At 49.0% G+C, this 17,891-nt stretch overlaps 1 protein-coding gene across 1 annotated transcript; it reads left to right on the top strand.

Moving 5' to 3' along the window:
• Positions 1–8,693: 8,693 nt before the first annotated feature.
• Positions 8,694–17,565, top strand: TAB1 (TGF-beta activated kinase 1 (MAP3K7) binding protein 1). The gene is made up of 11 exons (XM_030959911.1): positions 8,694–8,816; positions 9,576–9,712; positions 9,904–10,057; positions 10,674–10,760; positions 11,313–11,451; positions 11,911–12,024; positions 14,451–14,562; positions 14,669–14,813; positions 15,193–15,415; positions 15,703–15,859; positions 16,878–17,565. The coding sequence occupies exons 1-11, from the start codon at positions 8,784–8,786 to the stop codon at positions 17,083–17,085; spliced, it is 1,509 nt and encodes a 502-aa protein (XP_030815771.1). The 5' UTR covers positions 8,694–8,783; the 3' UTR covers positions 17,086–17,565.
• Positions 17,566–17,891: the final 326 nt, after the last annotated feature.

A 17,891-nucleotide genomic window follows, 5' to 3' on the forward strand; every position in this document is an offset into this window, starting at 1 on the left:
ACAAGAAGAAGAAATGGGAAGGGAAAAAGGAAGATTTGCAGGTACAATCAGAAATCGCAGACACATCTGTAGGGTACAGCAAGAGACTGAGCAGAGCAGAGGGCTGGTGCCCTGAGATTCAGTCCTTCCTCAGTCCCCTTGGACTGAGGTGGAGGTGATTCCCCTTGCCTGTACATCCTGCTAGTCACTGCTCTTCCCAGACCAGTGTTTGATGAGGCAGGAGGGCAGCCATGCCCAGTCTCTGGGCCCAGACACAGTGCCTGTGGGAGGAAGTATGGAGGAGGTGGGCTTTTAGAAAGCCCTAAGAGCCTTCAACCCCAGCTGGGCTGGTTTGAGGGGGAGAGGGGAGCTTTGTCATTTCACCCAGAGCAGGAGGAAAAGAAAGACAGTTTTGCTTCTCAGGTCCTGCTGAACCTTCCTCTGTTCCTCTGTTCCTTTACAATAGTGCAAAGCCTCTTGCTGAGACCATCTTTGTAGCACACAGGAATGGAGGAGGACCCCACTTAGGAAGAAATACTGCTTCTGGGATAGCCAGCATGTGTCTGGCTCTTGCACATGTGCAGCCAAGTCGGAAGGGTCCTGCCCTGTACGGCTGTGCTTTGCCTCCCCCTCAGATAGGGAAGAGGTCTTGGTGTGTAGAGAATTGGTTGGGGCCAGATTGAGCTGTCTGAAAACTGGTCTTTCTGTACTTGCCATAGACCATATCTTAGTGCTCCTCTGCAGCATCTCAGATCCTGGCTGACTTTAAAGCCTCACCTAGGTGGCAGCAGTGACTGTTAGATAGAGCTCTTATGGGTGTCATTCCACACTCCTCATGATTTGCTCCAAGTAAAGACACAGCTGTGGAAGCCCACTCTTTGTTCCAAGTTAGAAGTTAGGTCTGTGTGTGAAGACAGATTCCAGATTTCCCCTAAATGGAAATAATTCAGCAATAGCTACCTAGACAATTCTCCTAGGCACAGACATGTCTCAGAGCACAAGAAGCAGGCTTTATCTTGCAGAAGTGAGGAGCTCCATCCCCCAGGCAGCCATCTTGCTTGATGCAACACTGGTCCCAGTAGCAGAGATCAGGAGCAGATCCAAAATCTGTCAGTGCCTGCACTGCACATCCAGCCTATTCCTCATAGCCCCCTTAGGAGTGGGGAGAACGGGACGCAGGTCTGGGCTGTGGTTGTGTGAATATCTCATCTGGAGGACACCAAGGTTACCAGTCCCTCCCTCCTCCCAGTCCCCCACAAAGATAAGGAAGGGGTAGAAATGTAGAGCAGCAGGGGGAAGTGGAGCAGTGTTCTCCACTGTATATACAGGCACCGTTTCTCCCTGTTCCTTCCAGCACATTTGTGCTGCTGGTGGCTGTTCCGCATGGCTTGTCCTCCCCAGGCTTGGCCTGCCTCACTGGTGGTTACCCACTGGTGAGGACAGGAAGGGGGATCAGGTAGCCCTAGGAGGCAGCAGGAATGACTGGCCACAGGCACACATCCCTTGCTCTGTGCCTAGGACTGAATGCAATACTGTAAATAAGAGGGGTGCTTTTTGGAAGGAAGCCCCTCGAGGTTAATTTTCTGTGGGTTCAGCCTAATATTTAGGCTTGGGACAGGTTTACTTTATTGAGAGAGGTTTGTTGTGACTGGATGTGGGGGGAGCACCCTCCTGTCTGTCTCCCACCAGGGAAGAAGAATTGAATGATGAGGTGGAGGAGGAGAGAGGTTAGTTGTACTCACCTAGATTCATCTGTGTCATCCTTCATGCTTTCCTTTGGGGTGTGGGGAGGGAACTGAGAGGAGGTGGAGGCTATAAGGAACCATCCCTCAGCACAAAAATATGTTGTACCTTTTGGGAGATCTCTCCTCTCTGAGTCACTAGGCACATAAGGAGAGATACAGGCAGTGTGTGGGGGATCTACCTGGGGCTCTGTTTTGGGGCGTGGTGCAGGAGCATCTTGCATGCCCCTTCTCCCATCAGAGTTACGTAGGTGGCTAAACACCATTTGGGGCTGACTAATGAGCAAGCTTTTCTTTATCCTCTTGGGCTTGCTTCCCTCATGTAACCAGCTGATGGCTCAGGTGGGCCTGAGGCAGGAATGAGCCTCCCCCTCAGAACCAGCACTTCAGTGGGACATGAGCCAAGTGACTTCATCTTGGGTGACTTCCCATCTCTCTGTTGTTCTCCTTGCTTTGTGTCATAAGAAAAGCATTGGTGTGACACTACAGCAATAGATACTCGGACAGCTTCTTGCTTTTGCTCATGGGAGAAGACATATTCTGCTTGGGTTCATGTGCTTTCAGCCTTTGCACTGGAGGGTTGGTGGTGGCAGACCTGGGAGTGGGACTCTGCTTGTTTGCATGTAGCCCTTTCAAATGCAGAATGCAATTTCCAGTGGCATTTGGCTGGTTCTGTAGCTGATGAGACATACAGACCTACCCAAAGGGCTGGTTATCTTATCTTAGGTGCTTCTGATAAGGTGCTGCCTATTTCTGGTGATCATAGGCGAGACCTGAGCAGCTGACTGGAACATGTCCCTTTTACATTCTAAGTGTGGGTGAGATCAGCCCTGCTCTAGAGATTAGGAGATCAGAGGGAAGGCTGTATAAGCAAAATGATAAGGCAGCTTTCTTCCCCCTCTGCCATTTGTTCCGCTTACAGAGGATTACACATCCCTTGTTGGGAGCAATGGCCCCTTAATGTCTTCTTATTTTATGAAGCCCCCAAGTAAGGGACTGTTTTGTAGAAGCAGAGGCTGTGAAGGGCAAAGAGATGATGAAATGTTGCCCCAGTTTTGTCTGTGCATTCAGCCTCCTGATGTGTCCCCATCCCCAGATCACCCATGTCCCCACCACCCTGTTCATCACCTCATCACCCGCCCTTCCTCTCTGCGTTATTCCTGGCAGTTCCCACAGGGGAGGAGGTGTCTTTGTCCCTGTACCCTTGCAAGCACTTGGGAGGACTCAGGAAGGCAGCATTGCAGGGTAATTCCCACAGGAGTCTCAGCTCCCATCCCCAGAGCAGGTACAAGGTAAGGAACCCAGTGAGGCCACCTCATGCAGCAAGTTCAAACCATCCATCCAGACAACTCCCTGCTGCCTGTGTGGCATTTGTAACACCACCTGGGCTGCCCTGCCCCTTCCCCTGCCACATTACTGCCTGTGTATAGTATATATATTATATATATATATTTAAAGAGATGTATAATATAAAGCTATACATATATACGTATACCCGATGACTCATGGATGGCCTGCCGCATACAGGATCCTCTGAGTGGTCTTGTCTAAGCCCGAGTGTCCCTTCAGCCCTCCTCCTCCTCCTCCTCCTTCCCCTGCCCCCGTCCCTTCCAAAATTCAACTACAGCGAACCCCGCCACCTCGGCACCTGTGTTTACAATGTCCTATATATTTGTGGTTAACAAAGTGAAGGTGGTAACTACTGGTGTCTCAATAAAGTTATGACGTTCAAAATAACCATACTATATGGAAAAAAAATGGTCTGGATTTTCTTCTTTGGGGAGGGATTTAGCTTGGTTGGCTGCAAGAGCATTGGCTCCTGTGCTCCTGCATGGCCAACCTGGCAAGTTTAGTGACAATCAGTGGCGTGGATGGAAGAAAGAAACCTAAAGATCTGCCCTATGTTTTGGTGGAAGCTAATGGTTGTATGTTTTACTTGGCCTAAGTTTCAAATCACACACACCATCAAGTGTCTCTTGCCTAATCAGTTGGAAAACTTGAGAAACCTGACATGACATGTTAGAAGTGGACTCTCACTGTGAAAAGGATATGGCAATAGGAGGTGTGGATGGGGGGCTTACAGGAATATAGGATAGAAATCCATATGGAAATAAACACTTGTATTTCCACACCCAGGGAAGCAGAAGTGTTTAGTCCTTTGATGTGTCTTTATCTTTAGTCATCTATGTATGACCATTGCTCACACATAGCAATGGTGTACTGCAGGTGTTCAAAACATAATCAAATCCTGGGAAATGAGCTCTCAGGGCCATTGCCCACAGTGGGTGTCAGTGATTGGCAGCCCATCACTCTAAAGGATCTTGTTCCAACAGGCTTTGCAATAAAAATGAAATTCAAAATCCCATCCTGTGCTGATGCTTAGCTAAAGCTTCCCTCTCATCCCCTTTTAATGAGTCTGTCACCCGAGTACCTGAGTATCACATCTCCCAACCTTTGTAGGGTTTAAGGACAGTAAACAGAGGCACACGATGGTGAGCAGGCTCCAGCCAGTCCCCCAGACTGTCTCCCCTCTTGGGGCCACTACTGAGCACACACTGCAGCTGCACATCAGATTATGTGCAGAAGTGTTGGTGGACCGACCCATCTGTTTCATGATTAATCTTTGTTTGGACAAAGACCCTTCCTACAGTCACAGCTTTTGGGGTGGATGTTTTGTGGCGATACCAAGCCCACAGAAAGGCAAATATCTGTGTGGGCAACAGGTGGTGTTAAGAACTGGTGAGACAAGATGTTGCCAAAAGCAAGCATTTCAGATGAGTAGGACTCCAACATTACTAGTTTGTTTGTGTTTTCTAATCATTTGAAATCTCTTTAGTTTTGCTCTCTGGTATTTCACATGCTTATGAGTCATGTTTTGAAGCTTCTCCCTGCAGCCATGACATCTAGAAATAATTCTGTTATAAAGTTGTTTTCTTTTTTTTTTTTTAAAGTTCACATAATCCCAGGGCTCAGGGAGATAAAACTCTGGTTAGTGCATCAAGGAGATCAATAAAATTATATGAAACAGCCCATTTCCCTCCCTCATAAATCCATCTGCCCTAAAACTGTACAAACTCTGTTTTGCAGAGGTATTTGACTCTCTCTTGGGGGGATCAGCACCCTCTCATCATTCCCCCTTTCTCTGGCAGTAGCTCTCCATAATGGCTCTCCAGCTCTCACAGAGGGTGCTGGGGGAAGGAATCTGTTGTTTCCAGCTTTCCTTCCTTAACACTTGTTCTTTTTATTGCCTCATCTTATTTCTCTGCCCTTCCAGCATGCCTGGAAACAGTGGCCTGCGAAGAAACAAGGAGGATAAGGGCACCTGCACCTGTGGGAAGCATCAGGCTGAAGTTGGTAAAGGCAGATGAGGTGACCTCGGGGTGGAGCTGTGTGAGGCCTCACAACACCACCCCCCACCATCCCTTTCTGTATGCCGTGAGAGCAGAGCGAATGTGGCAAGCTGGCTCTGTCAGAGAGACCCTTCCTTCTTTCCATGTCACATCCTGCAAGCTTTGCCAAAAATCATGGCTTTCCTTTCCAGCCCCAGCCTCTGTTAGCATCAAAGCAGAAAAAAAATCTCCCTAAACATATCTCACACATCATCAGTAGAGAGAAACGATGTAATGGCTTGTGCCAGCAATCTGGGAAATGCTTCCCAGTTCCTGAGTGGCTACAAGAGCACTGTGCAGGGGCTGCCCCCAGCTCCCTGCTCCCCATGGCACATTCCTCAGTCATGCTGTTCATCTTTCATCCACCAGAGTAGTGACCATGTTTCTTCCGTTCCTGCAGAGAAAGCTTCCATAAAACCAGGAAGGGAGCAGTACAGTTTGGGACCAGGAATACTGTGTGTATAATCCCTAGCAGTGGGGACAGAGAAAATGGGAGACTAATTACAAAAAGTGAGAGAGAGGGAGGAATGAGAAATGTGGGAATTCAACATGAGAGGGGGAGCTGTATATCTGGTAACCACTGAATCATATAATTAATTTACTTGTGCATGGATGGTGAGGTTCAGTGATCAATATCCTGCATTTCTGAGGAGATCTTGGCTGCATGGGAATATGGCACAGCAATTTCTGAAAGGATTTGCAGAAAGTAAGAAGCATAAACAGAGGTTAAAATAAGTTTGATCAATACAGCCAACAGAAACTCTGTGCACTATTTCATCTTCCAAGTGCTGCATAAAGCTTTCAATGAGCAGACATTAATGGAGCAGCTCACCAGCTTCTGTAGCACTTTCCTTTGGAGGACTGAAATGCTGGACAAACATGCATTTAATGCTGCAAATGGCCTCATTTGCTAAATCCTACTATCCACTTTTTTTCCAGGTCAAGTAGTTAATTGACTGACTCAAGGTTAGGGCAGAAGCTCAATGACAGAACCACAGGAGTATCAAGGCAGAATCTGGCACAAGTATTTTCACCAAGAAAAAAATACTTGCACCAAGTCTGCATTCCAGCACAAACTGGCAGAAAAAAAAAGATAAACCCAAATGACAAAGATTAGTGACTACAAGCTGAAGCCAGATATTTAAATTAGGAACAGGGCACATTTTGAACTGCAAGAGGTGACAAGCCATTGTACAAACAAGGAAAGTGGCAGATTTTCTATCTTGTATCTTTAGGAAAGTTGTTTTGCTCTCTCATTGACTTCACATTCTGCCTTATCGCACTCTCACACAGACTCTGCTCTTGTTAGTTTCAAAAGGACTCACTTATGGATAGAAGAAGACAGAAATGACTCCTGAATTCCCAGCCTTGCGATGCAATACGTGCTGACAGTCTCTAGGCACACCCAAAGCCTTGCTGATTTCAGTGTCGCTCTGAGCAAGGACAGAGTCTGACTGTGCTCATCAAGGTGCATGACTGCAACCTTCAGTGGCATTAAATAACCATAAGCTGCTGCTGCAATGCTGAAAAAGTGTCATCCTGTTTTAAAGCAAAGGCACTTGCCTGTAGCTTTTTAATGACACGGACAATGCTGTGCTATGCGTTTTTCTGCAGGACTGGGAATTCTTCTTTTGATACTGGCAAGAAAACAAATCTTTGTCAGTACTAAATCTGTCCATCCTACTTCTAATACATACTTCAGACCTATTCCTATAATTATTTATACCTATTCACAGCTTTACCCAGAGGAATACTCTGAATGACATCACTGAGACCAAGCTCATACAGAAGCCTAAACCTAAGGAAACTTGTTTGTAGACCCAGGTTCTAAGTCTTGCATTTTCTTCTATCTTTGCATAATAGAAGCTTTAAAAAAAGTAATTCTGCCCATGTACCTAATTCTGGTTGAATGTCTGTATATTTGTGAGCCTTGCATGAAGGAGAAGGATCTGTAATCTTTGTATATTTTGAAGAAAGAAATGTAACAAAACAATAGACAGAGGATTTACAGGAAAGGAAGCTGGAACCCTCTGGCAAAAAAAAAAAACCTGCAGCAAAAGCCATCATTCCATAGAACGAGGTCAATTAACTGGCAATTATTTCTGAAGTGCATCTGAATCAAATATGTCTGCCACAAAGATGTCACTATGAGTGTATCAAGCCACTGCTGGAAGTCAAGACTATTTAACACTCCCACCCTCGCCACAACTGTGCTGCTGCCCATGACTGAAACTGCACGTCTCTCATGTTGGAGCCCCTGCAGCCACAATACACACAGGGAAACACACAGGGCTCTTCCTGAAGCCTTGCTGCCACAGCCTGACTGCTGGCCATCACACACATTAAGATATGCCATTCACGCTCCTGGAGGGCTCTTCTGCTGACTTATAATATTGAGAAAGCAGTAAGATTGAATCTTGTGTCTTCCTTCCTCCCCCAGCTGAGCTGATTCAATGGAAACAGCCTATGCCAATAAAGGACCTTAAATAAGAGCAAAAGCGGTGCTCTCTGATTTTGTCTGCATTGCTCAGGCAGGCACGCAAGTGATTTTACTGTTGTGCCTGACTGGAGACTAGTAAGAACTACTCTGAATTGCAGTGAGGATTGAGAACCACTTGTCATTTGTCCTAGACCTTCCTACTGCTTCCCTGAGGACATGGTCCAACTACATCCTTGTTATGGCCTGCAAAAGAGAGAGGGAAAGGGCAGGACATAGACTGCAAGCTGAGACACATGGACAGCATGCATGTGGTGCCTGTGGAACAGGGTGCAGCTGAGAGCTGGCACCTGGGCTCTCAGCTGAGAGTCTTCCCTGGAGGTTGCTTGGAACATGATGCACTACTAAAAAACTACTTCAACACCAGGCTACCTCAGGGCTCTCTGGCACTCAGGGTGACCCCATTTCACAGGATCCAGGATTCACAGTACCAACTGCACCTCAAGGACTCTGTTCTGTTTTGGGCCCTCACTTTACAAAGCACATTGAGATGCTGGAGCAGGTCCAGTGAAAACACATCCTATGTGGAACAGCTAAGGGAGCTGGGTTTTTTTAGTCTAAGGAGGCTAAAAAGAGAGCTCATTGCTCTCTACAACATACGAAAGGAGGTTACAGTGAGGTCGGGGCTGGTCTCTTCTACTGTGCCTGCAGTGAGAGAACTAGAGGAAATGGCCTTAAGATGAGACAGGAGATGTTTTCCCCCACTGTTATGGTGGTCAAGCACTGGAATAAGCTGCCCACAGAGGTGATGGGGGTGTTCCCATCCCTGGGGGTATTCAAACAGCATCTGTATCTGGCACTGGGTGATGTGTCTTAGGGCTTACAGTGGCAGTGCTGGGTGGACAACTGGGCTGGACGATCTCACACGTCCCTTCCAATCCCATGATTATATGATCCTCACAACCCTGCCCCTCTTTCCTCCTCCTCCCCACACACACGCTGTCAGCGGCGGCCAACAGGTGCTTCTTTCTCGCACACCTGAAGGCCACAGGTAGGAAATGGAGACACCTGCGCTCCGCCCAGAGCAGAAGGAAGGTGTAAGGCCAGGCACCCTTCCAGGCGTTCCGGTTCCGTGGCTCTGGCCCGGGCCCTGCCCGGCGCCGCCCGGCGCGGGGGCGGGGCCTGAGCGGGCCGAGCTGTGGCGGGCGGGACGGAGGCGGCCGCTCCCGCTGCAAGATGGCGGCGCAGAGGAGGAGTCTGCTGCAGAGTGTGAGTGGCATCTTCCCCCCCTCCGAGCACACGCACCCCCCAGGTGGGTGCGAGGGAGTCCCCGGGCCTCCTCCTCACCCGCCCCCCGCGCTGCCGTGTGAGAAGGGGGAGGTCCCCCGCCGCGGGCGGTGGGTTGCTCCTCTCCCGCCCCCTGTGCCGCCTCAGGGCAGGGGGCCCGCACTGCGGGGGTCCCGCCGGGGTCAGCGGCCCGCACGCTGCCGGGCCGGCCGCTCTGCAGCGCACGGTGGCCACAGGTGGCTGGGGGGCCGTATCGGTGCTGCGGGCTTCGGGGTGCCCGCTGTGTGAGGGGCAGCTGGCGCCTGCAGGCCTGGCTGGAGATGGCGGCCCCAGGGATGTCTCTCTCATTGCTGGCTGCAGCACCAGGCCCCACTTGTCCTGGTTGAGTAGTCCTGGGAGAATCCAGAGCTTTCCCTGCACTCCTCTGCCAGGGGTGCATGAGGATCTGATTCACCATAGGAATAGTTAAGCTTGCGCTGTGCTGTATGGAGTGCAAAACTTGCGTGCAAATTTTGCATCTGATTTCTTGTTAACCAGAGCCAGAGGTCAGCTTCAGAGGGAAGGGCTGTGGTAAGTGATGCTGTTCTGCCGGGGGAAATGTGGAATTATTGGCTGTGCTATTAGTGAGCAAAGGGAGAAGGGTTGTGAAGAGGGTGTGGGTGGGCTGGTGGCCTGTACTGCACCACGATCTTCACTTCAGCCTGCTTGGGGTTTACATGGTCTCTTTCCTTTTCCTGCCAGGAACAGCAGCCCAGTTGGACGGATGACTTACCATCCTGCCATCTCTCTGGGGTGGGCTCAGCTCCAAACCGTTCCTACAGTGCAGATGGCAAGGGGACAGAGGGTCACCCCTTGGAAGATAACTGGTTAAAATTCAGGTAAGTGGATTGCACCTGTGACAGTAACTCCTGCTGGCACAAGTGCAAGTAATAGAGGTATTTAGTTTGTCACACTGGACATGGAAGAAGAGGGTGGGGCCTGAGCGTGCAAGAGGTGTCTGCGGGAACTTGCTACTTGTATGTGTGTCTTACAGCGATCTGTGACCTCTTTGCTTCTGCCCTCTTGGCAGGAGTGAGAACAACTGCTACCTCTATGGTGTCTTCAATGGTTATGATGGCAACCGAGTCACCAACTTCGTGGGTCAGAGGCTCTCTGCAGAGCTGCTGCTGGGCCAGCTCCACGCAGATCACAGTGATGCTGACGTGCGTCGAGTTCTGCTGCAGGTAAAGAAGCTTTGAGTGGGAGCAGCTCCTGCTTCTTGCATTACCCGCGTCCTCTTTGCCATCAGGGGAACAGCATCTGGTTTCTGTGGGGGTTGGAAACATGTGGTGGTTGCAGTTGCACTCATCCTGAGCATCTGTAGTGCTTTGTTTCACTCCTGCCTCATCCCATCTGTCCCCTGGCTCCGTCAGCACAGTGCTGAGAGCTCTCCAGGAAGCTGCAGCCAGCCTTCCCTGGACGTGTAGGAACAAGTCAGCCTGTGAAGGGTGAGAAGTCAGTGAGTGAAGGGAAGAAGTTAATGTGTGGGGAGATGGATTTGTGAGTGTGCTTTCTTGAGTGACAGGATCAACACACAAGATCAGATAGGTCTCTGACATTGCTGTGAATGTAATTTTTATGGTGTTGTCTTCTGTTTTGAGTTGTTGCAGACTGTTTTTACAAGCCGTTAACTGGTTGTGCTGAAACAATTGTGTTTCAATGTGCTGTATTGGTCCTTGAAAGTCTGTATGTACAGTGATCATCCACTCTTATGAGCTCATCTTAGAGAGGTGAGGATGAGTACCCCAAAGTCTGTAGGCATCAAATAAGTGCTTTGTTTCTCTTTATGGCCTTCTTTAGGCTTTTGATGTGGTGGAAAGAAGTTTCCTGGAGTCCATTGATGATGCCTTAGCAGAGAAGGCCAGCCTGCAGTCTCAGCTACCAGAGGTAATGTAACCCTAAGAGCAGAGCTTGCTGGAGGTGCCACCTTCCAGCTTTCTGGATGAGGTTTGGGCATATTAGTCAGTTTGATCCAAGGGAGGCTGTAAGTGAAAGTTACTTCTCTGTGGTTCTCTTCTGGAAGCTTGCATGAAGAGCAGCAAGTGCCTTGGTCCATTTCCCGGAGTTCCCACTGTTCATACTCGCACTGCTTAGACCTGACATTGGTTATCTGAATAAGGAGCTGAGGGTATCACAGAGAGGAGTTCAGCCTCTACATGTGGCTCTTCCAGGACAAAGCCATGCACATGAGATGAAAGGCCTCACATTTGTATGGCATCTGGGCAAGTATGGGCTTCAAGTGTACTGGACTCTCCTCTCCAGAATTATATCAAAGCTATGTCATGTGATAGGATTGAACAGAAAATGTTATGTTTTGTACAGGCATGACACAAGGCTAAGACATGTCAAGATGAGTCCCCTCCCTGCAGACTTTTTATTCCAGCTGTGATTTCTGTGTTGTGGACTGTGTTTAAGCTTCCCCCTCATTTTGGATTCCAGGGTGTCCCTCACCACCAGCTCCCTCCTCAGTACCAGAAGATTGTGGAGAGATTGAAGGTTGTAGAGCAGGAGATCTCTGGAGGAGCCATGGCTATTGTGGCTGTTGTTCTCAACAACAAACTCTACATCGCCAATGTGGGTGAGTTGGTTTTTGTCTGTGGCTCAGTCTCAGCATTCCTGAGGGTGGCAGGGGCTCTAGGAAGTAAAAGACATTTGAATGTGGGGGACAGTTTCATTGGTGTGTGGCCAAACAGCAGTATGCTTGCTGCTTGCACAAGCACTTGAAATCAGCCTGGCTTTTCATCCCTGCAGATGTTGGTGCTTGTGGCCAAAGACAGAGGGAAAGTGGGTTGAGAGGAGGAGTGCAGGTTCACTGTGAATAGAGAACCTTCCTGGGAGGTAGCAGCTCAGATCTGGATGGAGAGCTACCTAGCAGGCCCTTACTGTGCTGCTGGCAAGGCTGCTTTTTGGAGATCATACATGAGCCTTTCTCTTCTTTTCTGTCTTTATTTCTGTCTCTGCTCCTTTTCCCTTTGGTTATGTTGTCCCTGTTAACAGCAGAGCTATCTGGTGCTTCATGTCGCTGCTCCCACTGCAGGTACCAATCGGGCACTGCTGTGCAAGTCCACGGTGGATGGGCTGCAGGTGACTCAGCTCAATGTGGACCACACGACAGAGAATGAAGATGAACTTTTTCGCTTCTCTCAGCTGGGTGAGTGTTTGGGTTTCATGTTCTTAGCTGAGAACATCGCATGACTGTTTATCTGGGGCAAGAATGACTCAAGCCACAGGAACAATAAATAACCACAAAAAGAAGCTTATTATGTTTTCAGATGACAAGTTCAATGCCTTCTTTTCCTGTCTTTCTAGCCATTCTGGGGCTACAGGGTGAGCAAGCTCATCTCACTGACCCAGCAGAAAACTACGCTTTTGTTTCAACTTTTGAGTGTTAGTTTTGTGTCCAGCTGCCAAAGTGGCATTGATTTGCCCTCCAGCTGTTGGTGCAGTCTATAGGAAGGCAGGAGTAGAAGCACAGAGCCAGAGGGTAGCAGTGAAGCAGACAATGTATGACGGCTCCTGTGGAGGCAAACCGCAGTTTATGCTGCTTTAAGTTCTGTGTTATGCCTCACCCTCAGGATGCTACATTTCAATTTGCCTTTGTACAAGCTGCTGCCGAAAAAAAGCAGCTTCACTTCAGACAGAGCCAGGCCAAGCACTGGCATTTACTTCTCTCACATCAGTAACTACAGAACTCTTAATGCTGACATTTTGCTTTAGGCGATTTCTCTTTTCCTTTACAATGTTTGACATGTTTGCTTTCTTGGTCTAGAGCTCACCCAGACCACTTGTGTGATTGCCAGTACCAAATTCTTCTTATTGAGATACTTGAGTCCTGTACTTTTATTTAGGTAGATCTGAGGTGGCATTCTTCATTAGATTCACCTGGCAGATACATTCTTATCGGGTGAGGCTGTTGATGTGGTAATTTCTGCTACAGGTCTTGTTTTATTCTATTTCTCTTTCATTCCCATTCTACTCCTGCACTAGGGATGTGTGCTGTGAAACGGAACACTGAATACAAGAATCCAGGGAAAGAGACTTTTTGAGTGGTTTTAGTACCAAAAATGCAGAATTTAGCTGCAGCCCATAGGATCTGTTAGATGTACCAACCTTAACTTGTCGCAGCACTGGTGCTCCTGCCTACAGTCCCAGCAGAAGGAAGATCCTGTGGAACAAGACAGTGTGCACAGGCTGTTTTGGGGGCCCAGGGGAGGTTGTTTTTGGGCTGGTTGAAGGACAGTGATAAGAGTTAGTGATAAGAGGTAGTGGGGATAGCATTTGTCATGATGGTGCCTGTGCCACCCCTGTCTTGGGGGAGGGCTGGGGGAGGTCTTGTGATGTTGTGGTTCTTCAGCCAGCACATCACAGCTTGTTCAGTACCCTGGGAGAGTTGCTGTGATTTAGACATGACTTCTCTTGGCGTCCTGTGAGCCTCCCTGTGTTTGTGTCTGTCAGTGGCATGTACCTCCCTGCCAGGAGCTGGCAAATGAGCCAGGCCATGTTGATGAGTCAGCTGTGGTCTGCAGCAGATGGAGGACTTGTGTCTTACTGCTGGGGTAGGTGTGGAGCCATCTGTGCAGCAAGGCTTGGTTTGGCTCAAAGGGGGAGTTTCAGCTGGACCCCTGCCTTCACCTTGTACTCAGGACAGTCATCCCTAGATTAAATCTCAGTGTTTTCTGGCTGATAGCTCTAGGTATGAGGAAAGGGGGATTGCCAGAACAGACCAGGTAAGTGGATCATCTGCTCCAAGTCCTGCCTCAAACAGCAGCAGCACTCAAATGGTCCCTGTTAGAACCTTCTTCAAGATCAGATTACTTCCTAGGCCCTATATCACCATAAGTTTATTTAAATAAATACTTGCTTGATCATTGTTCGTATTTTAGGAGTAGCCCATGTGAATTTGAGCACTTGAGCAAATTCAGTGTCTCTTGTAGATAGTTCTCCTTTTCTCAGAATCACAGCATGGGTAAGGTTGGAAGGGACCACAGTGGATCATCTGGTCCAAGCTCCTGCTCAAGGAGGGTCATCCCTGAGCACGTTGTACAGGTTCTTGAATATCTCCAGTGAGGGAGACTCCACAGCCTCTCTCTGCAGTCTCATGTATTAGTGAAATTGCCATGTGGAACTTAGGAGCAGGGGTCAGTTACAGGTGGAAGAAAAAGCAGGATCCTTCATGTATGTTTTCCTCGTTCCTGCCTTCTCCTCCCATCATACAATCCAGAGCTGGCAGGTGCAGGTGTTCCCCTGCCTTTTCTGCAAATGCCTGTGCAGCCAGGCCAGCTGCTGCTGGTGCCTTTGGACCAGCATGTGGACTTTGTCTCAGGGCCAGCTGTTGCATTCAGAGTATGCCTGTTGGGCTGTGTGTGTCTCCCTCCTTCTCTCTCCTTCCCAGCCTGGAACTAATGAAAAGGTGTCCCTTCAAACACAGATACTCCTTTTCTCCATTTAGCTCCTGATGATTCTTCAGTGTCTCGTTTTGTCTTACAGTTCTGTGTAGCTGTGGATATTCCTTTACTCAGAGGAAGTTCTGTAAGTTTCACAAAGTTAATGAAGCATTTTTGGTTTTCAATCTGACAGGCTTGGATGCAGGGAAAATAAAACAAGTGGGAACTATTCGTGGGCAGGAAAGCACTCGGCGCATTGGAGATTACAAAGTCAAGTACGGCTATACCGACATTGAACTGCTCAGGTCAGAAAAACTCAACTGTGGGGTTTCAAGCCCTCCTTTTCTTCATGATCACTCCATTCTCAGCTACTATGTCACCATTAAATGCTAAATTACTGTCTCTTTCCAGTGCTGCTAAGTCTAAGCCCATCATAGCAGAGCCTGAAATCCACGGAGGGCACTTGCTGGATGGGGTGACGGGCTTCTTGGTGCTCATGTCCGAAGGGCTCTATAAAGCACTGGAGGCAGCTCATGGACCTGGGCAGGCCAACCAGGTGAGCCTGCTCACAAGGGAAACATTCCCGTGGATATTGGCTCACTCTAGTGGTGTCAGCTGCTCTCATACAGGCTGTCCTCCTCATCTGTGCTGTCACTGCTGGCCAGGCTGAATGCCTGTGCCACCCCATTCCAGTCTAATAATATGGGAGTTGCTTTGCCAAGCCCGTTCTTCTTGGCAGCTGCCTGTCCCTTAGGAGTAGCTCATTAAAGGGAGTGGGATGACTCAAGGCACAAAGGCACATTATCAGCAGGTAAGCATCACAGTCAGATGAGTTGCCATAAAAACTCTTAGATCAGATGGCAGGAAAAGGTTTCCTCCAAAATCTCCTAGAAATCTTTCCTTTGGTGATTTTTTTCCCCCCCTTCTCTGCTCAGGAAATTGCAGCCATGATAGCCACAGAGTTTGCCAAGCAGACGTCACTGGATGCTGTGGCACAAGCAGTGGTGGACCGGGTTAAGCGCATTCACTGTGACACTTTTGCCAGTGGTGGGGAGCGGTCCAAGTTCTGTCCCCGTCACGAAGACATGACGCTGCTTGTGAGGAATTTTGGGTACCCCCTGGGTGAGATGAGCCAGCCCACGCTGACGCCAACGCAAGGTGTGTTGGGGAGAGAATGAAACAAAATGGGGTGAGGAAGATAAGATCTCCTGATTGATCCAGCACTCATCTCACACTGGGAGAGGAACTAGTTGGTGTAGAAGGAATTTTCTTATTAAACAAGATTATTGGCTTTTGAGATGTGGAATCTGTGACAATTTGACAGGATACAGTACAGCATCAAGGGCACTTTGATACAAATTCTTGGGGGTTTTTGCTGCTGTGCTGCACCTGCAGTTGCTCATGTCTGAATCGCATTTTATAACTTTTGTTTTCTCCCTTCTCAGGAGGCCGTGTCTACCCAGTCTCTGTGCCATATTCCAGCTCCCAAAGCACAAGCAAGACAAGTGTCACCCTGTCTCTTGTCATGCCTTCTCAAGGCCAGATGGTCAATGGTGCCCACAGCAGCTCAACTCTGGACGAAGCCACTCCCACCCTCACTAAGTAAATTCCTTCTCTCTCGCTACCCAGAGTTTTCCCTGCACCTCACACTGCATAAAGTGGTTGAAAAGCAGAGACAGCTGTCAGTTACCTGTCAGTCAGTCAGTCCCTTATCTGGAGTGTGCTCCCCCCCACTACAGCATTGACAGCCAGCATAACATGTTAGCTGGAAAGCTATTGCGTGAGGAGTGGGAATGAGTGAAGCAACAGCTCTGGAGCCAGCTCTGGCAACATGCCTTGGGAGCAGCATCTGCTGCTGTTTGTGGAGGGCATTCTGGCAGTGAGCAGCCCTTCTCTTTGGGCCTCATGTGCCAAGTGTGTTGGGTGCTGTGCACAGAGAGAGTGTGGGTGCCCTTCATTGCAGCAAGGAATAGGGATTATGCAGGTCCCCTGTAAGGCTCTTGGAGAGGCTGCGCTGCTGAAGCTGGTTTGCTTACAGGCACTGCCCAGGGGAAAAAAAGGTGGATAAAGGTTAGAATTGGGTCCTCTTTGGATCCAGTCTGCAGGGTCATACTAGTTAGTGGCTGTGGTTTAGGCTGAGCCCTTGGCACAGCATGGTGTGTACATGCTGTTCAGTGAAGAAGCGCTGTGGGTATTGTGCTCTGTAGCTCCAGAAACAATGAGGCTGATGCACTGGAGCTGCCTTGGCTGCAGCACAGGTCATGCAAGAATAGCTTTCCTCGCTGCCAGACTCTTCCCGTAAAGCTCATACTGTTCTGGGTATGGGGAGGCCAGCAGAGTGCATGCCTGTTTTTTCCTGCTTCCTCTCTGTTCCTCAGATGCCTGGTTGTACTTAAGGCCTTCCAGTTAATGTGAATCAGATTCCTTTGATGTTTGTCAATTCCAATCAGTTCTCAACACTTTGAGTGCTCTCATAGAGCAAGTGACTGCAACTTTTTACCTGTCTGCTAGGACAGCTTGGTCTGTGGAGAAACTGGTGCTTGTTCTGGTGCTTTTCTTGTCCAGTGCATCAGGTGGAGTAGAATAAAGATGTTTATGTTCTCTCTTTTTCCCCCCTTAGCCAAAGCCCAACTGTGACGCTGCAGTCGACCAACACTCACACGCAGAGCAGCAGCTCGAGTTCGGATGGAGGTCTGTTCCGCTCCCGCCCCACCCACTCGCTGCAGCCCGATGAGGATGGGCGTGTGGAACCTTACGTGGATTTTGCAGAGTTTTACCGGCTTTGGAACATGGACCATGGCGAGCAGGGAGCGCTGACTGTGTCCTAACTTGTGTCTGCCTCCTGCAGACACCTTGTGCTCATCTGTGTGAGCAGAGACTGAGGCAAGGGTGAGAGTGTTCCACTGAGGGCTGCGTTCTGCCCACAGCTAACTCCTGTCCAGGATGTGCTGCACACTGAGCAGGGGATCTTGTGCACTACACACGTGTTGCCCGTGCCATGCTCCCAGTCCTGCCCAGCCCTGGGAAGCCCTGTGAATAGGGGAAGGGGTTTTGAATGCAGCCCTCACTGCAGGTTTTTGCAAATAAAGGTGTGGAGAGGGCTCCTTGTGGATGCTGCAGGAGCCGCCCCGTGCCAAGGCTGCGTGTGTGCGCGTGTGTAGGTGTACACGTGTGTGCCTGCGTGTGTGTGTGTGTGCTGTCATAATGTTTCCACAACTCAATTCATAATGCTGTGATTCCAGTGTTCAACTCCATAGAAGATACCTCTATTTTGCAGAATAAATAACTTATAGCTACAGTCATTGGCACCCGTGTGGCTTGCTCTCTTCCTTATAATGTCGTGTGTGGGTGTGACAGCTCCTCCTGGTGAAACCTTCTGTTCCTCCTGAACTGAGGCTTGCACCTTGCAGGAGGAAAGCTGCTGCTGAAAAAGTGGCCTGAAGCCTTGCAGGTGACTTAAAAGCATAAGCTCTTTGTTTACTTACTTGTTGAGCTTTGGCACTGAATTATGGCTTAGAGTCAAACCATAAATACAGGTTATTGGTTTTTTGTAGGTAAAATGCATTTTTTTTCCCTTAATGTAGGCCATCTGGAAAGGTGTAGAGGGCAGGTGGAGTTTGTAATGAAGTTTCCC

This window comes from Camarhynchus parvulus, chromosome 1A (assembly GCF_901933205.1).
Source record: "Camarhynchus parvulus chromosome 1A, STF_HiC, whole genome shotgun sequence".
NCBI lineage: Eukaryota > Metazoa > Chordata > Aves > Passeriformes > Thraupidae > Camarhynchus > Camarhynchus parvulus.

What these genes read in the sequence shown, in the direction of transcription:
- TAB1 (XM_030959911.1), top strand. Translation starts at nt 8,784, where the DNA reads ATGGCGGCGCAGAGGAGGAGTCTGCTGCAGAGT. An exon ending in GGAGGAGTCTGCTGCAGAGT is followed by an intron (nt 8,817 to 9,575) that starts GTGAGTGGCATC and finishes TTTTCCTGCCAG; the next exon opens with GAACAGCAGCCCAGTTGGAC. An exon ending in TGCAGTCTCAGCTACCAGAG is followed by an intron (nt 10,761 to 11,312) that starts GTAATGTAACCC and finishes TTTGGATTCCAG; the next exon opens with GGTGTCCCTCACCACCAGCT.